The sequence below is a fragment of the Aethalodelphis obliquidens genome, unplaced genomic scaffold (genome assembly GCF_003676395.1).
Source record: "Aethalodelphis obliquidens isolate GAN/ISIS:26980383/991018 unplaced genomic scaffold, ASM367639v1 scaffold3, whole genome shotgun sequence".
Taxonomy (NCBI): Eukaryota; Metazoa; Chordata; class Mammalia; order Artiodactyla; family Delphinidae; genus Aethalodelphis; species Aethalodelphis obliquidens.
Genome location: NW_020837947.1, coordinates 66990566 through 67017183, shown reverse-complemented (window position 1 = coordinate 67017183; position 26618 = coordinate 66990566). Strand labels below are relative to the sequence as shown.

Below are 26618 nucleotides of genomic sequence, written 5' to 3'. Positions count from 1 at the left end.
CACACACACACACACACACACACACACACACACACACACACACACACCCTACTATTCACCTAATTGGTAGGAAAACACAGTTCTTATTTCCTTTGTGAATCCCACTTCAACTACCCCAGCCCAGAGTTTTTCCTCAGCTTTGGACATCTATAGCTAATTCCAAGCATCCGACACATCACATCCTACCTTCTGTTGTTAATTATCTTTTTACAAAGAGATTCTTTGCATCTCACCAGTCAGACTATAAATAAGTTAGGGGCATATAAAATATTTTTTTTATTTTACGGTATTTTTTATTGAAATATAGTTGATTTACAATGTTGGGGTAGTTTCAGGTGTACAGCAGTGTGATTCAGTCATATGTATATATATATTTTTCAGACTCTTTTCCCATACAGGCTATTACAAAACATTGAGAAAATAGCTTATTAATCTTTATATCCCTGTCTTCACCAAAATACTTTGTACATATATACCTAATCAATGTTTCTTTTTGACTAGCAGGTAAGTTTTGAGATAAAAAATTGCCAAGAGACTAGTACATATAGTCAAAGGAATAGGGAATTGTCACCATTAGAGGGGAGTGGGAGTTAGGGAAAATGAGGGGACAAGAGCACAGGAAAGCCCGATGGAAGGAATTTATATTTGCTACAGTGGGCAACAGGAAGCCACTCTTGGTGATGATTTAAAAATGAAAAGAAGGGCTTCCCTGGTGGCGCAGTGGTTGAGAGTCTGCCTGCCAATGCAGGGGACACGGGTTCGTGCCCCGGTCCGGGAAGATCCCACATGCTGCGGAGCGGCTGGGCCCGTGAGCCATGGCTGCTGAGCCTGCGCGTCCGGAGCCTGTGCTCCGCAACGGGAGAGGCCACAACAGTGAGAGGCCCACATACCGCAAAAAAAGAAAAAAAAAACCAAACTAGTGTGGGATAAACTTAAGAAAGGTTCTGAAGGCCAGAAACAGAGACTGAATTTATGCTAGAGAGTGTCAAGATGCCTAAAATAGAAACTATCAAGGAGTAGAAGGTTTGAAGGAAGAAGCGATGTGGCTCTACCTCAAGTCCCTCAGAAGAGGTGGCCATTAGTTAACAGCCAACAGGACTGAGAGAAGAAGAGGCCTGGGCTCAAGGGAAGTCAATCTATTAAGGACATTTGGCACTCCACCAAGAATAAGAAGAATTCAAAAGAACGGACTTGTCTTCACTTTTCTCTCCCAAACTATAATTTTTCATAATTGTATTGATTTAATAAATCATTCAGGCCAGTAAAGGCATTTGAAAATCCTCAACAGGCTTAAGATTTTACTTATTATGGATAAGACTGAGCCCTATAGAGCATGGAAGTTGTATCTTTTAATAGGATACAACAGAACGGAAGAGTTCATCACTGGTAGTAACTTACCCTCACCAGTACAATTTCTACCTTTGCCTTGTGTGGCTCCATTTCACTCCAGAAATCTCCACTTTGTGACATCTAATGACCTTCATCATATGCATGTGGCCTTATTTCATTCATCCTTTTGCTAAACCATCACCACCCTGAGAACATCTCCTTGCTTATTTTCATTGTCACTGCCTTTTACATCGTCCAATTACTCTTGTGCTATGCAACCAACCTACTCATCCTGAAACTTAGAAAACATCTGTTCCTTCTCAGTGCAACTCTGCTCTAGTTCCTTCTGCAGCTAAAATCAGCCCTGAGTCATCAAAATGTGTCCAAGATACACTGATCTTGAAAAACATTAAAATGCTTTAATTCCATCTATGCTCACAAAGCATACACAACTTTGAGTCAAAAAATGAGAGACTGTTTTTCACTGTATCTAGCAAAACTGCCACACCTGGTTGAGAAAAAAAAAAAAAACTATTGCGGGCTTCCCTGGTGGCGCAGTGGTTAAGAGTCCGCCTGCCAATGCAGGGGACACGGGTTCGTGCCCCGGTCCAGGAAGATCTCGCATGCCCCAGAGCGGCTGGGCCCGTGAGCCATGGCCGCTGAGCCTGCGCATCCGGAGCCTGTGCTCTGCAACGGGAGACGCCACAACAGTGAGAGGCCCGCGTAACGCAAAAAAAAAAAAAAAAAAATTTATATACCTGATTTCTTCCCAGCTGGTTCTTGAAGAAATAGATTTCTAGAGACTATTTCAAATTAATAACCATATAATACTTTCACCCAAATCTCGTGGATATTAAAAAGTAATAAAGGCAAAGTAAAAAGCATTTAATTCAAAAGGAAAACAACTAGGAGGGTTGGGCCTTCTAAAAAATCATGGCTGAGGAGAAACATATGACACAATAAATTCCAAACTAGATGCTTTGGGAACAAAAGGAAAACACTCCATAACTATATCAGAAGATATTTTAATTAGAAGCCTTTTAATATTTCAGCAGTTCACAAATGTTCTCAATACAAGAACTCTCAGCTCTTACAATTAACAACTAATGAACAAAAACACTCAACAATGACTAAATAAGTAGTAGAAGTAAGATTAAAACTTTGAGCTCTTTATACTCCCATCTCTTTGTATGTAAATAAACCACAATGACTCTACCTTGATCCTTGTGGTGGAACCACATTTCCTTTGGTCAAGCCATTTAGTACAATCCGTGTCTTAACTAGTATTATACCAATTACAGAGATAATTTTGGCCTGCTATAAAATCAAAACTAAGAAGGGCTTCAAGAATTACAATAATATACTATATATGGTAATGCAACATAAATAGTAATTAGTACACTAAATAGTATACACTAAAATAATACTCCATAGGAGGCAATATAATGTAAACTACCTGTTGGCACTGTAACCTTCAGTGTGTCACTAAGCCTTCTATGTTTTCCTGATCTGTAAAACTGAGCATGCTACAAGTATCTACACTTTACAGGTTGTCTGAGAATTAATTAGAGCAGTGCCTGGCACTTGGTGCTCAATAAATGTTGGCTATAATATTTGTTTGCTTAATAACAGTACTAACCATTCATGCTTTTGGTTTTAAACAAGCATATTATCCTGCTTTCCTTTTTCGTGTTAGAAAGTTTTCAAATACTGACAAATAAGAAAAAAAAAAAGATGAGATATCCGAAGAGATATCAATATGGTTTTAACATTTGCTAAAATGTAAGAGAGAGAGATATATATATATATACACACACACACACACACACACACATTAGGGGTATATTTAATTTAAATATTCTTTTATACTATTTGTTTCTCAAAGTCTCAGCATCCTTTGACCCCCGCAAAAAGAAAAAAGTTTTATACGAAATGAAATGAATTTCCGACTAGATAACTGCTTTTATTAAGACTTAGTAAGTAGAATCTGACTCTAAAATATTGCAATCTATTGAGAAGAAATTTTGTACAGTCAAACAACCTAAAATGTCATTTTATGTGTCTAGATTATCTATATAGATTCTGGATAGACTAATTTTTAAAAAAAGATATATAATGTGTGTTCACTGTTAATATTTTGACTATTACCAGACTAAATCTTAGCAGAAAACAATTAAAACTACTTTAACACTAGAAAGAACATATTATTTTAGCAGATGAATGACCACTTGTGAAGCTATTTCCTGGGTATCACAACTTCTGATCTGGTCACACTGTAGAAAGAACTTAAATATTAATATTTAAAATATTTTAGTAAAACTGTAAATATCCAAATGGTACCTTAATGCTGACTTGTATTTGCAATATTAAATTTATAACAGTTTCTCCAAATCTTACACTTCATTGCATTTAGTACAGTTTGTGAATTTCCTGAACGACAAGCTTATCATTTTTACTTACTAGCAAATAATTCTATAGAAAATGAAACTTTGGGATATGAAGAAAACAAATAACCAGCTCACTATTTAGAAAAAAAAACTGTTTTAAGAGATAATTAGATTTATTTGACTATATTTTTAAATGCCTGTTTCAAGACAATCAAAGATCCTTCTTAATTTAGAAAGATTGGTTCAAGATGGCAGAGTAGGACGTGCTCTCACTCCCTCTTGCAAAAGCACCGGGATGACAACTAACTGTTGAACAATCATCGACAGGAAGTCACTGGAACTCACCAAAAAAGATACCCCACATCCAAAGACAAAGGAGAAGACACAATGAGATGGTAGGAGGGGGGCAATCACAATATAATAAAATCCCATAACTGCTGGGTGGGTGACTCACAAACTGGAGAACACTTATACCACAGAAGTCCACCCACTGGAGTGAAGGTTCTGAGCCCCACGTCAGGCTTTTCAACCTGGGGGTCTGGCAACAGGAGGAGGAATTCCCAGAGAATCAGACTTTGAAGGCTGGTGGGATTTGATTGCAGGACTACGACAGGACTGGGAAAAACAGACTCCACTCTTGGAGGGCACACACAAAGTAGTGTGTGCATCAGGACCCAGGGGAAGGAGCAGTGACCCCATAGGAGACTGAACCAGACCTACCTGCTAGTGTTGGAGGGTCTCCTGCAGAGGCGGGGGGTGGCTGTGTCTCATCGTGAGGACAAGGACACTGGCAGCAGAAATTCTGGGAAGTACTCCTTGGCGGGAGCCCTCCCAGACTTCACCATTAGCCCCGGCAAAGAGCCCAGGTAGTCTCCAATGTTGGGTCGCCTCAGGCCAAACAACCAATAGGGAGGAACCCAGCCCCACCCATCAGCAGACAAGTAGATTGAAGTTTTACTGAGCTCTGCCCACCAGAGCAACACCCAGCTCTACCCACCACCAGTCCCTCGCATCAGGAAACTTGCTCAAGCCTCTTAGATAGCCTCTTCCATCAGAGGGCAGACAGCAGAAGCAAGAAGAACTACAATCCTGCAGCCTGTGGAACAAAAAGCACATTCATAGAAAGACAGACAAGATGAAAAGGCAGAGGTCTATGTATCAGAAGAAGGAACAAGATAAAACCCCAGGAAAAAACCAAACAAAGTGGAGACAGGCAAACGTCCAGAAAAAGAATTCAGAATAATTATAAGGAAGATGATCCAGGACCTCAAAAAAAGAATGGAGGCAAAGATGGAGAAGATGCAAGAAATGTTTAACAAGATGTGGAAGAATTAAAGAACAAACAAACAGAGATGAAGAAGAATTAATGAATGAACAGAGATGAACAATACAAGAACTGAAATGAAAAATACACTAGAAGGGATCAACAGCAGAATGACTGAGGAAGAAGAACGGGTAAGCGACCTGGAACACAGAATGGTGGAATTCACTGCTGCAGAACAGAATAAAGAAAAAGAATGAAAAGAAATGAAGACAGACTAAGAGACCTCTGGGACAACATTAAACACAACAACATTCGAATTATAGGGGTCCCAGAAGTAGAAGACAGAGAGAAAGGACGCGAGAAAATATTCGAAGAGATTCGAAAAGATTATAGAGATTATAGTCGAAAACTTCCCTAACATGGGAAAGGAAATAGCTACCCAAGTCCAGGAAGCCCAGAGAGACCCAGGCAGGATAAACCCAAGGAGAAACACTCCGAGACACATAGTAATGAAATTCGCAGAAATTAAAGACAAAGAAAAATTACTGAAAGCAGCATGGGAAAAACAACAAATAACATACAAGGGAACTCCCATAAGGTTAACAGTTGATTTCTCAGCAGAAACTCTACAAGCCAGAAGGGAGTGGCATGATATACTTAAAGTGATGAAAAGGAAGAACCGACAACCAAGATTACTCTATCCAGAAGGATCTCATTCAGATTTGATGGAGAAATCAAAAGCTTTACAGACAAGCAAAAGCTAAGAGAATTCAGCACCACCAAACCAGCTCTACAACAAATGCTAAAGGAACTTCTCCAACTGGGAAGCACAAGAGAAGAAAAGGACCTACAAAAACAAACTCAAAACAATTAAGAAAATGGTCATAGGAACATACATATCGATAATTAGCTTAAACGTGAATGGATTAAATGCTCCAACCAAAAGACACAGGCTCGCTGAATGGATACAAAAACAAGACCCATATATATACTGTCTACAAGAGACCCACTTCAGACCTAGGGACACATACAGACTGAAAGTGAGGGGATGGAAAAAGATATTCCATGCAAATGGAAATCAAAAGAAAGCTGGAGTAGCAATACTCGTATCAGATAAAATAGACTTTAAAATAAAGAATGTTACAAGAGACAAGGAAAGACACTACATAATGATCAAGGGATCAATCCAAGAAGAAGATATAACAATTGTAAATATATATGCACCCAACAAAGGAGCACCTCAATACATAAAGCAACTGCTAACAGCTATAAAAGAGGAAATTGACAGTAACACAATAATAGTGGAGGACTTTAACACCTCACTTACACCAATGGACAGATCATCCAAACTGAAAATAAGGAAACAGAAGCTTTAAATGACACAATAGACCAGATAGATTTAATTGATATTAATAGGACATTCCATCCAAAAACAGCAGATTACACTTTCTTCTCAAGTGCACATGGAACATTCTCCAGGATAGATCACATCTAGGGTCACAAATGAAGCCTCAGTAAATTTAAGAAAATTGAAATCATATTAAGCATCTTTCCTGACCACAATGCTATGAGATTAGAAATCAATTACAGAGAAAAAACGTAAAAAACACAAACACATGGAGGCTAAATGATACGTTACTAAATAACCAAGAGATCATTGAGGAAATCAAAAACTACCTAGAGACAAATGACAATGAAAACACAACGATCCAAAACCTATGAGATGCAGCAAAAGCAGTTCTAGGAGGGAAGTTTATAGCAATACAATCCTAACTCAAGAAACAAGAAAAATCTCAAATAAACAATCTAACCTTACACCTAAAGGAACTAGAGGAAGAAGAACAAACAAAATCCAAAGTTAGTAGAAGGAAAGAAATCATAAAGATCAGAGCTGAAATAAATGAAATAGAAACAAAGAAAACAATAGCAAAGATCAATAAAACTAAAAGCTGGCTCTTTCAAAGATAAACAAAATTGAAAAACCATTAGCCAGACTTATCAAGAAAAAGAGGGAGAGGACTCAAAACAATAAAATTAGAAATGAAAAAGGAGAAGTTACAACTGCAGAAATACAAAGCATCCTAACAGGCTACTACAAGCAACTCTATGCCAATAAAATGCCAACTGGCAAGAATGGACAAATTCTTAGAAAGGTATAACCTTCCAAGACTGAACCAGGAAGAAACAGAAAATATGAACAGACCAATCATAAGTAATGAAATTGAAATTGTGATTAAAAATTTTCCAACAAAGAAAAGTCCAGGACCAGATGGCTTCACAGGTGAATTCTATCAAACATTTAGAGAAGAGCTAACACCCAACCTTCTCAAACTCTTCCAAAAAATTGCAGAGGAAGGAACATGCCCAAACTCATTCTACGAAGCCACCATCACCCTGATACCAAAACCAGACAAAGATACTACAAAAAAAGAAAATTACAGACCAATATCTCTGATGAATACAGATGCAAAAATCCTCAAAAAATACTAGCAAACAGAATCCAACAATACATTAAAAGGATCGTATACCATGGTCAAGTGGGATTTAGTCCAGGGATGCAAGGATTCTTCAATATACACAAATCAATCAATGTGATATACCATACTGACAAACTGAAGAAGAAAAATCATATGATCATCTCAATAGATACAGAAAAAGCTTTTGACAAAATTCAACACCCATTTATGATAAAAACTCTCCAGAAAGTGGGCACAGAGGGAACCTACCTTCAACATAATAAAGGCCATATGCAACAAACCCACAGCAAACATCATTCTCAATGGTGAAAAACTGAAAGCATTTCCTCTAAGATCAGGAACAAGACAAGGATGTCCACTCTCACCACTATTATTCAACATAGTTTTGGAAGTCAGAGCCACAGCAATCAGAGAAGCAAAAGAAATAAAAGGAATCCAAATTGGAAGAGAAGAAGTAAAACTGTCACTGTTTCCAGATGACATGATACTATACATAGAGAATCCTGAAGATGCCACCAGAAAACTACTAGAGCTAATCAATGAATTTGGTAAAGTTGTAGGACACAAAATTAAGGCACAGAAATCTCTTGCATTCCTATACACTAATGATGAGAAATCTGAAGGAGAAATTAAGGAAACACTCTCATTTACCACTGCAAGAAAAAGAATTAAATACCTAGGAATAAACCTACCTAAGGAGGTAAAAGATCTGTATGCAGAAAACTGTAAGACACTGAAAGAAATTAAAGATGATACAAACAGATGGAAAGATATACCATGTTCTTGGATTGGAAGAATCAATATTGTGAAAATGACTCTACTACCCAAAGCAATCTACAGATTCAATGCAATCCCTATCAAACTCCCAATGGCATTTTTCACAGAGCTAGAACAAAAAATTTTACAATTTGTATGGAAACACGAAAGACCCTGAATAGCCAAAGCAATCTTGAGAATGAAAAACAGAGCTGGAGGAATCAGGCTCCCAGACTTCAGACTACACTACAAAGCTACAGTAATCAAGACAGAATGGTGCTGGCACAAAAACAGAAATATAGATCAATGGAACAGGAGAGAAAGGCCAGAGATAAACCCACGCACCTATGGTCAACTAATCTATGACAAAGGAGGCAAGGATATACAATGGAGAAAAGACAGTCTCTTCAGTAAGTGTGCTGGGAAAACTGGAGAGCTACATGTAAAAGAATGAAATTAGAACACTCCCCAACACCATACACAAAAATAAACTCAAAATGGATTAGAGACCTAAATGTAAGGCCAGACACTATAAAACTCTTTGAGTAAAACACAGGAAGAACACTCTTTGACATAAATCACAGGAAGATCTTTTTTGACCCACCTCCTAGAGTGATGGAAATAAAAACAAAAATAAACGAATTGGACCTAATGAAACTTAAAAGCTTTTGCAAAGCAAAGGAAGCTACAAACAAGACGAAAAGACAACCCTCAGAATGGGAGAAAATACTTACAAATGAATCAACGGACCAAAGATTAATCTCCAAAATATATAAACAGCTCATGCAGCTCAATATCAAAAAAACAAACAACCCAATCCAAAAGTGGGCAGAAGACCTAAATAGACATTTCTCCAAAGAAGACATACAGATGGCCAAGAAGCACATGAAAAGCTGCTCAACATCACTAATTATTAGAGAAATGCTAATCAAAACTACAGTGAGTTATCACCTCACACCAGTTAGAATGGGCTTCATCAGAAAATCTACAAACAACAAATGCTGGAAAGGGTATGGAGAAAAGGGAACCCTCTTGCACTGTTGGTGGGAATGTAAATTGATACAGCCACTATGGAGAACAGTATGGAGGTTCCTTAAAAAAGTAAAAATAGAATTACCATATGACCCAGGAATCCCACTACTGGGCATATACCCTGAGAAAACCATAATTCAAAAAGACACATGCACCCCAATGTTCATTGCAGCACTATTTACAATAGCCAGGTCATGGAAGCAACCTAGATGCCCATCGACAGACAAATGGATAAAGAAGATGTAGTACAGGGCTTCCCTGGTGGCGCAGTGGTTGGGAGTCCGCCTGCCGATGCAGGGGACACAGGTTCGTGCCCCGGTTCGGGAGGATCCCATGTGCCGTGGAGCAGCTGGGCCTGTGAGCCATGGCCGCTGAGCCTGTGCATCCAGAGCCCGTGCCCCGCAACGGGAGAGGCCACAACAGTGAGAGGCCCGCGTACCGCAAAAAAAAAAAAAGAAGAAGATGTGGTACATATCTACAATGGAATATTACTCAGCCATAAAAAGGAACGAAACTGGGTCATCTGTAGAGACATGGATGGATCTAGAGACTGTCATACAGAGTGAAGTAAGTCAGAAAGAGAAAAAGAGTTATCATATATTAACACATATATGTGGAACCTAGAAAAATGGTATAGATGAACCGGTTTGCAGGGAAGAAATTGAGACAGAGATGTAGAGAACAAATGTATGGACACCAAAGGGGGAAAGCAGCAGGCGGTGGTGGTGGTCCTGTGATGATCTGGGAGATTGGGATTGACATATATATACTAATATGTATAAAGTGGATAACTAATAAGAACGTGCTGTATAAAAAAATAAAATAAAATTCAAAGAAAAAAAAAAAGAAGGATCCCTCCTACCCATAACTTACAATTACCGTATCTACTTATGATGGAATATCACTTACTGCAGTAGTCTGAAACTTCTGAAGGTGCTCAAGGTACCAACTTTAATAGTGCCCATTACAAATCACTGGCAACATTAATGGATTTGTATTATCTAGTCTCAGAGTTTCATAGTTTGTTATTGTTCTCGAAGGGTCAACAAAGAGAACACTGGTCTGGAGCTTCCCTAGCTGCCTGAATCATGACCATGATACACTTGAAATGGGTCTTTATTGCCACCTCTGCCTTGGGGAGGGGGAAGGGGGGCGGGGGGCGGGGTTGCTTTTTCAAATTTTATTAGGCAAGCGGACAAGTAATATTCCTTCCTAACTGACTATTTACTGGAGAAATTATTTTTCTCCTTTTGTGGGAAAAAAGTGAAATATATAACTTCTAGATGTCTAATGTACAATCGAGATCAGAAACCATGGCATTTGTCAGAAATATGACTTCTACAAGAGTCATTTTAGATATTATCTTTTCTATTTACATGGTTGTCAGTGCATTTGAAATTCCTTTTAGATGTAAAACATTGATAGGGAAAAAACCCAACAGGATAAGAAACACCATGTTATTTCCTTTCACCAAAATAGGATGTCCATTGCATTATAAATATGTAAGTAAGCATGATACTATCTCCTTTCTTGAGAACATTTCAAAATTACAAAAAGGAATTGTTTAGTCTTTTTCTCTCCAAATCACATGTAACAAGAAGACAGCTTGATATGATAGATCTGGTTTTCAAAAAAACTAGAATATGCTAAAATGATTTCTAATATTTTTCTATAAAGTGGCTAGCTCAAGAGAGATTGAAAGTAATTGGAATATCCAGCTAAGAAAAATGCTTTCTTAATTGGAAAATAATTTGAGGACTAGATTTAAAATGTTCTCAGAATAATTCACACAATCTACATTTCAAATAAACTTACTGATGTTAATAACAATTTACAACCACAATCTTAAATTAGAAAGGAAAATTAATTTATATTGCCTCAAAGATAATCCCAGCTCAAGAGATGAGAAAATAAAGTTTTAATGCAGTAAATATGTATGTAATTAGAACCAGAGTTTTAAATACTTTGATGAACTTCATGGTAAATACTTGATGGTTTAAAAAAACAACAACAACAAGCTCATAGATACAGAGAACAGGTTAGTCATTGCCGCAAGCAGTGGGTGAGGGTGGGAGAAATGGATGAAGAAGGGGGTCAAAAGGTACCAACTTCCAATTATAAGGTAGATACGTTCTGGAGATGTAATGTTAACAGCAGGGTGACTACAGTTAATAATACTGTATTGTATATTTGGAAGTTGCTAAAAGAGTAGATCTTAAAAGTTCTCATCACAAGAAGAAACTGTTTTGTAACCATGTAAGGGGATGGATGTTAAGTAGACTTATTGTGGTGATCATTTTGCAATGTGTACAATATTGGACCATTATGTTTTACACCTGAAACTAATATGCTATATATCAACTATACCTCAATTTTAAAAAAAAAGCAATATTTGGTTTTCTAGGCATTCTTCAATAATAATGTTAAATATTTATTTAGTGTTTTTATGTCTCAGGCACTAGGCTAATTGCTGAGAATACAGAAGTACACAAGACACAGCCCAGCCCTATGGGACTCATATTTTTGTAAACAGATACGTTTTTTAAGGACATGAAGGTAAGAATACTGAAACTGAAACATGTATGACCACAGGCCTTAAGTGTTACTCAGTTTTGGCAATAACATGGCCAAAAGCACGTTGGTAAAAATGGCAGGAAAACTACTGCTATTGAATACTTTCTGGAACCCTAAGTCTGCAGTTTCGATGTGATTTGTTGGTAACAATGCATGATTTTTAACATCCAGAAAGTTACTAGATGGGCTCACTAGAGAACCCAGCAGTGGTCCTGAAGCACTCTGTCAGCAAGTGTGCAGGATAAAATGCCGTCAGCAACTTAATAGTTTTTGCATATAAGTAAAAAGACTTTTGGCTTCCATGACAGTTTGTGAGGTGTTTTTTTTTTTTTTAAGTTTTTTTTCACTTTTTGAATCTGCTTTCAACAAAGAAATACCCATGTCCGCTCTGATTACTGCAACGTGAGACACTGAAAACTTGCCTCTCCACTCACAGTACTACAGAAAACTGAGCAATTATTCAATGAATATGGCACACTAATCTAGATCTGCTTCCACTGCTTTCTCTCAATTTCTCACTCATCTCCGTTTCTTTCTGTTTTATTCATCTATGGAGATCTAAACTTTACTTGTCTTTCTAGCCTCAAAATACATGAAATCACTTGGAAGACAGAGTAGGCACAGAAGTCTCTCTTCTGTTTATGAGAATTAGGGTCCTTTTGAAATAGAAAATAGCTTTGCTTGGCTCCATGAAACATCTTAAGTCACTTCTCATTTATCTTTTCTTATACTCTCTTCCTCCTTCTCCCCAGCAACTATGACATCACATCACTTTCTTCCCCTCCAAAGCCACTCCGAGGACTACCATCAACTCAGGGGCAGGTAAGCTTCCTCACCATTGCCTGCACTGCATCAATGTGGCAAATGGCAGCATTAGCTGGACAAGTCCTACCCTGCAGCAGTGTCTGCCAAACTATGAGTCATGACCCATTTTCCAAACAGAGAAGTTAATTTAGTGGGTTGAGACCCACATTTAAAAACTAAATCAACGGAAAAATAAACTGAACAGAATGGAAAATCATACTTATTTTGAAACTTTGGTTTATGTTGTGTGTGTATAAATACACATATGTGTATGTGTGCTGGAACTCAATGAAAGTACACTTCTTACATTCCTACAGGTCATGGTGGTAAGTTTGGAAGCCACTAAACTACAATACTCAGTTCTAGGCCTGCATCTATATCTGATGTAATACTTCAGATATTTTAGAGATTTAAAATATGGATGTTAAATAATTTCCTTTAGTAAAAAGTGTTTATCTAATGAGCCACACATTTTCTAAAACATCATCAGTCAGTGAACAAATCAGTTTTCCTAGTTTTCTCAGTATTTCCTAAGAGACCCCAAATAAATACTTTATCTTTAAATTTAATTTACCCTAAAAATTAAAATTGACACATTATTAGGCATTTCAAAGATATTTTTAAGTAACAAATAACAATCCAAGCTCAATATACCTAAAAAGGAAAAGTATTCTACTTTTTTTAATTTAAAAAAGTCTGAGGGAATGGTTTGATGGATTTTCAAATATTTCAAAAATGAAGAGATCACTATTTCTTTGCACTAACGGAATATGTATATGAATACAAACACCAATTTTACACCAATTTTATATTTCCTGGGCTGTAAAGAGACTTAAAAATTGAAGCTCAGAAAGCCTAGAGTATGAGACTGTGACTAATGGCACCCAGTCCCTCAGCAGGGATGGAACCAAGTTCTGAGGCAGAGAATAACCCAGCTGCACTGACTATAAAATAACTGCCTCAGAATAACGGTTATATTCCTTACATTTCACATATGGCTGCTGCATGGAATTCATAGTTAAAATACAAAAGACATTCAGCCATTCCGCAGTGTCAAAGTGAAAACTGTATGTGACTCAGCCTCACAGCTTCACACACTGCTTGGGCTGTCTGAACTGCAAGAGGCAACTAATACCAAGCCCGGTGGAGAGGGACAGCCCTGTGGCTCTGAGACTTTCCATAACAATCCTTGAGTTGATTAAAAGTGATGTTGACAAGCTTCAATCCTTCTTGGTTTTATGGATTATGGCTGGTAAGTGGAGCCTCCAGGACTAGAACCCTATGAGAATAGCACTGAGATTTTTACTGCACCGTAAAATGCTTTAGAAAACAACACAGAATAATAGGTATAAAATGTAAACTATTGGGACTTCCCTGGTGGCTCAGTGGTTAAGAATCCGCCTGCCAATGCAGGGGACACGGGTTCGATCACTGGTCCGGGAAGATCCCACATGCCGTGGAGCAACTAAGCCCACGCGCCACAACTACTGAGCCTGCGCTCTAGAGCCCGCGAGTCACAACTACTGAGCCCACGCGCCACAACTACTGAAGCCCACGTGCCTAGAGCCCACGCTCCGCAACAAGAGAAGTCACCACAATGAGAAGCCCTCGCACCACAATGAAGAGTAGCCCCCGCTCTCCCCAACTAGAGAAAGCCCGCGCGCAGCAACGAAGACCCAATGCAGCCAAAAATAAATAAATTTTAAAATAAATAAAATGTAAATTATTATTTAAACTTGACCATGTCTATAAAACTAAACTATGAACAACAGAATTATATACACACTGAATTAAGATAAAGGTATTATGCAAAGATATACAGAAATAACCACCCCTCCACCCCAAAAAAGCTTCTGACAACTTGAAAGCATACAAATAAGAATTAAGTAAAATTTTACTTTTTTCAAAACTTCCCTTTTAACTTTCAAAGACTACATATAAAGATATAATGAAACATATCTCTTACTTAAGAAAACCCTAAGTCACACAGAGCCCAGTACATCTAGAAACTTATCTTAATCTCAATAAAGTTGAAAGAAGTTAGTCGTGGATGAGGGTGAAATCTACTTCATTTACAGCACTAAACAATAGCTGTGGATATGTGAGGCAATTCTTTTCTTACTCTGTATTACAACTCATTATAAAATGATCAGTGTTGGGCTTCCCTGGTGGCACAGCGGTTGAGAGTCCGCCTGCCGATGCAGGGGACGCGGGTTCGTGCCCCGGTCCGGGAGGATCCCACATGCCGCGGAGCGGCTGGGCCCGTGAGCCATGGCCGCTGGGCCTGCGCGTCCAGAGCCTGTGCTCCGCAACAGGAGAGGCCACAGCAGTGAGAGGCCCGCGTACCGCAAAAAAAAAAAAAAAAAAAAAAAAGGATCAGTGTTTTATTTAGTTTATCATATTTTAGTTTAAAATAAGAAAATAATCATGTATGTTTAAAATCAAGTTCTTCAGATGACAAATTTCCCATGAAAACTTATTCTGATGACTTTCAGAAGATGTTAAGAGATATAAAAGGTAAAGTTGGGATAACTTCCTCTAAAAATAATGAAACCTGAAACTAGCATGAAGATGTACTGGTCTAAGACTGTAATGAAGTCCCATGTTTGTACACACTGGTATCTTTACCTAGGGCTTGGACAGAAAACTAAAACTAAAAGATTAATCATGGGAGAGGGAGGGAGGGAGAGAGAGAGAGAGAGAAAGAGTGGTTGTAACAATTCATGTTATATGCTAATAGTACATACATCTATTGTCAAGCTATAGCAAATTTTCTGAATTCATTTAACACTAGCCCAAATATCCACCATCCTTTTTGTGTTTTCCTTTTTCTCTTTCTGATCTTTATAAATTGGAGCTCCTTTTTAGAAATACAAATGTAAAATGCCACTTTAACAAATGTAGCCTCTAGCACCAAGCCACTCACACTTAGTCCTGTGATGTTAATAAATGAGAATTCCTTTTCCTAAATATTCAAATGAACAATTTTCTATCTTGATTTATTAAAAAAAAAAATTCAACCAATACTCTCTTAAGAAAGCAAAACAGTTTCCATTTATTAAAGGTCATATCTGATATCTATGCCACACAATACAGTATCATTACATTTAGTTGAACAGCAAACGAATACTGGTATTTCATGTCCAGAAGAAGTCAGATGCAAGGCAAGGGGCAGGGAATAAACCTTAAATTTCTAGCCTGATCTCAAGCATTTAAACTATGATTTTTAAAAATTGTTTTCCAATTAACTTACAAGCATTCTAATTAGGTAGGGATCTATACAGCATTTTCATAAGAACCACAGGAATTATAGAAGAACTTCAACAATTAATGAGGATAAGAAATCCTTTTACAGTACATGAGAGAAACCTTTCCCATAGCAACATCAAAGGAAAAAGATGGCCTAAAATAATGGACTTTTTTCTATTGAGTTGATTATCTAGGCATAAAGGGTTGACAAAGGATTGACCTCTGTCACTGGGCTTGTTAGAAAGGGCTTGGATAAAGAAAATGATATGTTAATGAATCAGGTGAGTGATGGAGGAATCGCCCTCATACATACATACACTTATGTTTTTGACACAACATGTAACACACACACACACACACACACACACACACAAATTCTACCCTTCCTTAAATATATCAGATAAGCCTCTCACTTTTTCATTATTTCAGTTATAATACAGAGAAACAGGATTTTCCAAACCAATGGACAGAAAAAAAATTGGGCTTTTAGAAATGTTTCTGCTGAAACTTATTAGAATTCCTGCCTCTACTGGAGAATTTGGTGAACAGGATAGTGAGGGAGGTTTATGAAGAGACTCTTGCCAACTCCACTTGTGTTCCAGGGATGTTAAAAATAGAATTTTAAAAAATGTACCTGAATGCTTGTCATTACTTAGGGAATCAGAAACATTCAAGAGGGTCCACAACTTAAGACCCTAATGTGGACTTTTGAGAGTGTCTTAAGTTAAATTAAGGAAGGTACTTAAAGAAGTGCTGATGCTATGGTAGCTAAAGAAGGTTTTTCATTTTAAAATGTCAATAATGTGACTAAACCGCCTCAGTATTAAATATCTTATATGTCTTATTCAGGCTCAGTCTATTCTGAAAAATCTTTGTTTTTCAAAGCATAAAAATAGGTCATATATGTAGGGGGAAAGGAATTCAAAATCACATCCAACAAATGAATGTGAGAAAAATAATTAACTCATAGAGCCAAGAAACAAATGTGAGGAAAAATACAATACTAAACCAAAAAAACAAATCAAATTTTACAGGTCTGTCAGAAAACATTAATAAAGTTAAAATAACAAAGGAAAAGGATGACTGCAAACCTTTCTTTTTATTTACTGCCTTGAACATTCAGAATACTATTCCACTTTTTACAAGAAAGCCTAGTTGGAATCTGTGCTTCAACCCTCAACTAATATTGCTATAAAAACAATCTTTGACAAAAAATTGAATGCTTTCCCTCTAAGATCAGGAATAAGGCAAGGATGTCTGTTCTCACCATTTCTAATCAACTTTGTACTGTAGGTTTTAGCCAGTGCACTAAAGCAAGAAAAAGCAATAAAAGGTATCAATATCAAGATCAGAAAGGAAAAAGAAAACTGCCTCTTAGTAGATGACATAATCATTTATGTAGAAAATCCTATGAAATCTACAAAAAAGCTACTAGAATTACTAATTGAGTATAGTAAAGTTGTAGGATTTAAAGTCAACACACAAAATTTAATCCTCTTTTTATGTACTAGGAAAACAATCGTAAAATGAAATAAAAAATACTTTTAAAATAGCATCACAAATATAAAATATTTACAGATAAATTTACTTTTAAATGTGCAAGACCAACACACTGAAACAATGGAATACTGCTGAGAGACACTAAAGATCTAGATAAATGGAGAAATATGTGGCTTTGATGAATTGTAAGATTCAATACTGTTATGATGTCATTTCTCTTCAAATTGATCTCCAGATTCAACGTGATCCAGATCAAAATTCCAGCAGGTATTTTTACAGAAATTGACAAGATGATTCTAACATTCACATGGAAATTAAAGGAACCCAGAGTAGTCTAAACAACTCTGAAAAAGAACAAAGTTGCAGGATTTACACTACCTGACTTCATGACTTATTCTAAAGCTACAAAAATCAAGACAGTGTGATATTGGTGGAGGGATAGATACATAGGTCAATGGAACAGAATAAAGAGCTCAGAAATAGATTCACACACATATGGTGAATTGATTTTCAACTAAGATGCAAAGGCACTTCAATGGTGGAAAGGATACCCTTTTTAACAAATGGTTTAGGAACAACTGGATATCCACGGGCCAAAGAAAGGTTGGGGTGTAGGGGGACAACATTCCTCTATGCCTTGAACCTTGCATAATATACAAAAATTAACTCCACTGGACAATAAACTTAAATGTAAAACCTAGAACTATAAAGATTCTAGAAGAATACATCGGAGAATAATCTTTTAGCCTTTGGACTAGGCAAATATTTCTTAGATCAACAGTAAAAGCAAGAACCGTGAAAAAAACTAATAAACTGAACTTCACCAACATTAAGAATTTTTGCTCTCTGAGGATCCTGTTAAGAGAAATCCCATATCTGATAAAGGGCTTACATCCAGAAGATATATAAAGAATGTTCAAAACTCAACGGTAATAAAACAAAAAACCCAATTAAAAAATGGCAAGTTTTGAACACACACTTCACTAGAGACGTACAGATGGCAAATAAGTACATGGGAAGATGCTCAACATTATTAGTCATTACAGAAATGCAAATTAAAACTCCAATGAAATACTATATACCTATAAGAATGACTAAACTTAAAAAGACTGACCATACCAAATGTTGATGATGATATGGAGGAACTGGCAATCACCCTGCTCGTGGGGAAATAGTTTGGTAGTTTCTTAAAAAGTTAAAACATACAACTGCCATTTAACTCAGCCATTTTGGTCTTAGGTATTTACCCAAGAGAAATGAAAATATATGTCCATACAGAGACTTGTACACAAATATTCACAGCAGCTTTATTTATAAGAGTCAAAAAGCAGAAACAACCCAAATGTCTCTCAACGTGTGAAAGGATAAAGAAACTGTGCTACAACCATATAATGAAATACTACTCAGCAATAAAAAAGAATGAACTACTGAAGTGTAACAACATGGGTGAATCTCAAAATAATAACACTGAATGAAAGAAGCTAAAAGAGAGAGAGAAAGAAATACAGTATGATCCATTTATATAAAATTCCGGAAAGTGCAAACTAATCTATAATGATTAGATCAGTGGTCACCTGGGGACTGAAAAAGAAAAAGGAAGGGCAGGACGGGGGAGTTCAAAGGGGCACAAGGAAACTTTTAGGGGTGATGGATATGTTCATTACCTTGACTGTGGTGATGGTTTCACAAGGGTATGTCAAATTGTACAGTTTAAATATGTATATTTTACTGTATGCCTATTATACCTCAACAAAGCTGTCAAAAAATTCTATTGGTAAAAAGGGTAATGTGGCTCTAAATTGTACTCTTCTTAACTAATCACTGAAGTGCAATGGTCAAAATTAACGCTACTAAGGGCAAGATTATTAAACTAATCGAGTCACTGAAAAACTGAATTACTTTTTCATCAGAGATATGCAAAAACAAATGAAATTAATAATTCACATTCCCAAATTTTTGTGATAGTTATTTGCAGGGTTTTGGTGGGTTCTGGACGAGTGAACTGTATCTAGGGAAAATATACTAGAAAATGAACAACCATACCTTGATTTGTGCAAAGGGTCTTTCATAACCTCCAACATAGAGAAGGCCAACATTCTGAGGAAGTAACCTACAAAGGAAAAAAAAGCATTATTTATAAAATACTCTTCCTTAAATATGAGGTTGTATAATTACCAAAATTTGTATAATAGATCCTGACTATGAAAAAATTAATATCTATGCAATTATTCTTGTCTTTTTGCACGATGGAATGGTAACCAGCAAAGGAATAATTCTTATACTTCAGAAGATGATGGGTAAATACTGAGAATGGCAACTTAAATGTAAAACAGTCTAACATACTAGTAATTCTAGCAAAATTACTACATAGGGGAGAATTAAAAGAAGCAATGCATATATTTAAAAATCTATAAAAGTTCAATTCAAGAAACACTCACTGTGTGTCTATATTATGCACTATGGAGATAATACAAACCTAAACAGTTCAGTCCCAAAATTTAACAGGAAAACCAGATACACAACCCTAACAAAAGGTGGCCTCTGATAAATGCTATTCTAGAAGTATTTGCCATTGCAAAGTAGTGGAGTGAGAGATACCTTCTATGGAGGGAGCTGGAGAAGCCTGAAGAGGAATTTAGGCTTAACTTTTAAAGGGTTGGTAAGGCAAAGGGAGAAATTTTAAACTATACCCTGAGAATGCAGAAGATTTGAAACCAAAAGCAAAGAAGTCTGGCTGAAGTAAGGGATAAGTTAGTCAGAGCTGAAAACCCAAAGAAGGTTTGGAATGGGCCATGAAGAACGTTAAATGTCTTATCTTTATTTCATAAGTAATATTTATTTTTTTGTACAGACAATAAATGCACATGAAAATAAAAATCAAACCATCTAGAGGGTGGAGGTAAAATGGTTACCTTCCCTGCATCATTCCTTCCTTCCTATTTAAAGAGGGCTATCATTCTTGACTACATTGAAACACTGTGAATAAGGAAATACCATCATTAGAACTATGCTTGTGGAGCATGTAGTCGTGCTGGGTATGAGAAGGTCATAATTAAATTAATTACTCTACGGTATCTTGTAATCACTGTCACCGGGTGACAGTGTGAGATGGTTGTATGATTACTGAAGGGGAAAATACACCAACCCAAAATACACCACTTTGACATGTGGATTATTTTAAGTTGAAGGCAATCAAGACCTAGGAGACTCAGGAAAACTTTTTACCTCTCTTGTAACTGCCTAAAAGAACTTAGATAGGGGGCCTGGCCCAGAAAGAGAGCTATTACCATAGATAACGTTTTTATCTGAAAGACCAATCTGCATGGCAGGGCAGACTTCTAAATACAAAACATCTGTTCTTCTCATCATCCTGTGAGTTACCCTCCTCCCCTTTGAAGACCCAGGCCCTTATCCCATTCCTTAGCACAGGATGGCACATAAGCCTCAACTGCTCAACCTACCCTTGAGTCTTGTATCTTTGGGGATCCCGTACATACTAACTTAAATATGTTTTTCTCCTGTTAATCTGTCCTATGTCAATTTAATTATTAGACCAAAGAACCTAGAAGAAAAGAAGGGGAAATTTTTCTACCCCTACTTAACCTTCCACTGACTTGGTCTAGTAAGACTAATAAAGTTCACTGTTAAAGCACCTTAGATTTTATGAAATAAGGTAGATAGATATTCCATCTCCTAGGAACACCTCTGTTCCCTACATTCTTTAAAGGCCTATAAAGTACTGAAGGCCACTAAAGGAAAGCTAATAGCTGACAAACACAAAAATAAATTAAACCAATTTAGCAAAAAGCTACAGTACTTAAGTTCGGCATGTGAGTGATACTTACAGTTATGCCTTTTAGCATGTTGTTGAAGGTTACAAAATGACTAAAGGGATATTTGTTCACTGGATGCAAGTAGAAAGCATAAGAAATATCCCCAAATCTTAACTAGGAAATGGAGAATTTCTTCACCATCATTTGACAAATAAGAAATTAATCAAAGCAACAAAACTTTAAATCTCTCACAAATTGCTAGTATCACAAATTTAATGTTAGTTTTATGTAGCAGTGGTAATTTATTTCCTATATAACAAATGATGACAAAAAGCTTCATAAACCTCTTTTAGAAGAACAGTCACTGTTCATACAAATACATGATAGAAAAGGAAGAGAATAAAAGCTGGCTGACATTTAAAAATCAGTATGCCTCTAATTACTATGCATATGCATTTTAGGAAGCTTGCCAATATACTATTCAATGTGTCCTCCCCTTCCTCCAACTTGCCTATTTAATAACTACCTTCTAAACAAGAAATATCTTAAATATGGTAGTTACACAGCATATATATACTTCGCTTTTTAAATACTGTTCTTTCTCATTCATGTCCATATTATTCCTTACATAAATTACATTACCACCTTCGTTTGAGTGGGTTTTCATAGGTATCATAATTTAAGCGTTTGTTATGTGTAAAATAATTAATACGTTGAGAACATAAATTCCAACTTCTAAGATGGAACATTTCCTAAAATGCTTTTACCTTTCAAAAAATTATTATGCCAAATTGTATACATAATTATTGTCAAACAATAGGCACCATTTTATTATGACAGGGTATTTGTATATAATATAGCATTCACACATTTTAAATCCCCAGGGTAAAGGCATTAATTCAGCATTTACAGATGCATTATAAATATATGTTAAAATAAAAAGCGTATGTTAAAATAAAAACCATGACGCATTTAGTACCAGATAATTGTTTTGTCCTTCTATTAGGTGAACATTAATATAACATTTATACAAATGCTAATAACTTCCAAAAAATTTGCTTGTAACTAAATGCTTCTATGGCTACCAAAGAAATTTTTAGAGTAAGAAGGCATGGCTGAGAAAAAGCTAAGAGAATTCAGCACCACTAAACCAGTGTTACAACAACTGCTAAAGGAACTTCTCTAGGCAGGAAACACAAGAGAAGGAAAATACCTACAAAAACAAATCCAAAACAATTAAGTAAATGGTAATAGGAACATACATATCGATAACTACCTTAAATGTAAATGGATTAAATACTCCAACCAAAAGACACAGACTGGCTGAATGGATACAAAAACAAGACCCCTATATATGCTGTCTACAAGAGACCCACGTCAGATGTAGGGACACATACAGATTGAAGGTGAGGGGATGGAAAAAGATATTCCACGCAAATGGAAACCAAAAGAAAGCTGGAGTAGCAATTCTCATATCAGACAAAATAGACTTAAAAACAAAGACTTTACAAGAGACAAAGAAGAACACTACATAATGATCAAGGGATCAATCCAAGAAGAAGATATAAGGATTGTAAATATTTATGCACCAAACATAGGAGCACCTCAATACTTAAGGCAAATGCTAACAGCCATAAAAGAGGAGATCCACAGTAACACAATCATAGTAGGGGACTTTAACACCCCACTTTCACCAATGGACAGATCATCCAAAATGAAATAAATAAGGAAACACAAGCTTTAAATGATACATTAAACAAGATGGACTTAATTGATATTTATAGGACATTCCATCCAAAAACAACAGAATACACATTTTTCTCAAGTGCTCATGGAACATTCTCCAGGATAGATCATATCTTGGGTTACAAATCTAGCCGTGGTAAATTTAAGAAAATAGAAATCGTATCAAGTATCTTTTCGACCACAACGCTATGAGACTAGATATCAATTACAGGAAAAGATCTGTAAAAAATACAAACACGTGGAGGCTAAACAATACACTACTTAATGACGAAGTGATCACTGAAGAAATCAAAGAGGAAATAAAAAAATACCTATAAACAAATGACAATGGAGACACGACGACCCAAAATGTATGGGATGCAGCGAAAGCAGTTCTAAGAGGGAAGTTTATAGCAGTACAATCCTACCTCAAGAAACAAGAAACATCTCAAATAAACAACCTAACCTTACACTTAAAGGTATTGGAGAAACAAGAACAAAAAAACCCCAAAGTTAGCAGAAGGAAAGAAATCATAAAGATCAGATCAGAAATAAATGAAGAAAACAATAGCAAAGATCAATAAAACTAAAAGCTGGTTCTTTGAGAAGATAAACAAAATTGATAAACCATTAGCCAGACTCATCAAGAAAAAAAGGGAGAACACTCAAATCAACAGAATTAGGAAAGAAAAAGGAGAAGAAACAACTGACACTGCAGAAATACAAAGGATCATGAGAGACTACTACAAGCAACCATATGCCAATACAATGCACAACCTGGAAGAAAATGGACAAATTCTTGGGAAATCACAACCTTCCAAGGCTGAACCAGGAAGAGATAGAAAATATAAACAGACCAGTCACAAGCCCTGAAATTTAGACTGTAATAAAAAAATCTTCCAACAAACAAAAGCCCAGGACCAGACGGATTCACAGGTGAATTCTATCAAACATTTAGAGAAGAGCTAACATCCATCCTTCTCAAACTCTTCCAAAAAATTGCAGAGGAAGGAACACGCCCAAACTCATTCTATGAGGCCACCATCACCCTGATACCAAAACCAGACAAAGATGTCACAAAGAAAGAAAACTACAGGCCAATATCACTGATGAACATAGACACAAAAATCCTCAACAAAATACTAGCAAACAGAATCCAACAGCACATTAAAAGGATCATAAACCATGATCAAGTGGAGTTTATCCCAGGAATGCAAGGATTCTTCAATATATGCCAATCCATCAACGTGATAAACCATATTAACAAACTGAAGGAGAAAAACCATATGATCATCTCAATAGATATAGAAAAAGCTTTTTACAAATTCAACACCATTTATGATAAAAACCCTCCAGAAAGTGGGCATAGAGGGAACTTACCTTAACATAATAAAGGCCATATATGACAAACCCACAGCCAACATCATTCTCAATGGTGAAAAACTGAAAGATCAGGAACAAGACAAGGATGTCCACTCTCATCACTATTATTCTACATAGTTTTGGAAGTCCTAGCCACAGCAATCAGAGAAGAAAAAGAAATAAAAAGAATCCAAATAGGAAAAGAAGAAGTAAAGCTGTCACTGTTTGCAGATGACATGATACTATACATAGAGAATCCTAAAGATGCTACCAGAAAACTACTAGAGCTAATCAATTAATTTGGTAAAGTAGCAGGATACAAAATTAATGCACAGAAATCTCTTGCATTCCTATACACTAATGATGAAAAACCTGAAAGAGAAACACTCCCATTTACCACTACAACAAAAAGAATAAAACACCTAGGAATAAACCTACCTAAGGAGACAAAAGACCTATATGCAGAAAACTATAAGAAACTGATGAAAGAAATTTAAGATGATACAAACAGATGGAGAGATATACCATGTTCTTGGATTGGAAGAATCAACACTGTGCAAATAACTATACTACCCAAAGCAATCTACAGATTCCATGCAATCCCTATCAAACTACCAATGGCATTTTTCACAGAACTAGGACAAAAAATTTCACAATTTGTATGGAAACACAAAAGACCCCGAATAGCCAAAGCAATCTTGAGAAAGAAAAATGGAGCTGGAGGAATCAGGCTCCCGGACTTCAGACTATACTACAAAGCTGCAGTATGGTACTGGCACAAAAACAAAAATATAGATCAATGGAACAGGACAGGAAGCCCAGAGATAAACTCACGCACATATGGTTACCTGATTTTTGATAAAGGAGGCAAGAATATACAATGGAGAAAAGACAGACTCTTCAATAAGTGGTGCTGGGAAAACTGGACAGCTACATGTAAAAGAATGAAATTAGAACACTCCCTAACACCATACACAAAAATAAACTCAAAATGGATTAAAGACCTAAATGTAAGGATAGACACTATAAAACTCTTAGAGGAAAACACAGGCAGAACACTCTATGTCATAAATCACAGCAAGATCCTTTTTGACCCACCTCCTAGTGAAATGGAAAGAAAAACAAACAAATGGAACCTAACGAAACTTCAAAGCTTTGCACAGCAAAGGAAACCATAAACAAGGCAAAAAGACAACCCTCAGAATGGGAGAAAATATTTGCAAATGAAGCAACTGAGAAAAGATTAATCTTCAAAATTTACACGCAGCCCAAGCAGCTCAATACAAGAAAACAAACAACCCAATCCAAAAATGGGCAGAAGATCTAAACAGACATTTCTCCAAAGAAGATATACAGATTGCCAACAAACACATGAAAGAATGCTCAACATCATTAATCATTAGAGAAATGCAAATCAAAACTAAACTACAATGAGTTATCACCTCATACCAGTCAGAATGGCCATCATCAAAAAATCTACAAACAATAAATGTTGGAGAGGTTGTGGAGAAAAGGGAACCCTCTTGCACTGTTTGTGGGAATGTAAATTGATACAGCCACTATGGAGAACAGTATGGAGGTTCCTTAAAAATCTAAACATAGAACTACCATTCGACCCAGCAATCCCACTACTGGGCATATACCCTGAGAAAACCATAATTCAAAAAGAGCCATGTACCACAATGTTCATTGCAGCACTATTTACAATGCCAGGACATGCAAGCAACCTAACTGTCCACCAACAGATGAATGGATAAAGAAGATGTGGCACATATATACAATGGAATATTACTCAGCCATAAAAAGAAATGAAATTGAGTTATTTGTAGTGAGGTGGATGGACCTAGAGTCTGTCATACAGACTGAAGTAAGTCAGAAAGAGTAAAACAAATACCATATGCTAATATATATATATGGGATCTAAAAAAAAAAAAAGGTTGTGAAGAACCTAAGGGCAGGACAGGAATAAAGAGGCAGACATAGAGAATGGACTTCAGGACACGGGGAGGGGGGACGGGTAAGCTGGGACGAACTGAGAGGGTGGCATGGACTTATATACACTACCAAATGTAAAACAGATAGCTAGTGGGAAGCAGCCGCATAGCACAGGGAGATCAGCTCGGTGCTTTGTGACCACCTAGAGGGGTGGCATAGGGAGGGTGGGAGGGAGACACAAGAGGGAGGCGATGTGAGGATATATGTATACCTATAGTTGATTCACTTTGTTATACAGCAGAAGCTAACACAACATTGTAAAGCAATTATACTCCAATAAAGATATTAGAAAAAAAAATGGCGGCATTGCTGGAAAAGAAAAAAAGAAAGGAAATCTATTAGAGCTTTCGACAAAAGTAAAGATAGGCAAATCTAATGTTCATTTTGCTTC

General features: G+C 36.6%; 1 protein-coding gene across 7 annotated transcripts in view; it reads right to left on the bottom strand.

Moving 5' to 3' along the window:
* Window positions 1–26618, bottom strand: part of RNGTT (RNA guanylyltransferase and 5'-phosphatase) — a 250509-nt gene that overhangs the window by 61430 nt on the left and 162461 nt on the right. For 6 of the 7 annotated variants that reach the window (XM_027090771.1, XM_027090750.1, XM_027090740.1 and 3 more), the window contains one exon: window positions 19416–19482. In XM_027090771.1, coding sequence (XP_026946572.1) covers window positions 19416–19482 — 67 coding nt within the window. Of the gene's footprint in view, window positions 1–19415; window positions 19483–26618 lie in introns of those variants that run through there. The other variant, XR_003429506.1, reaches the window with a different exon arrangement.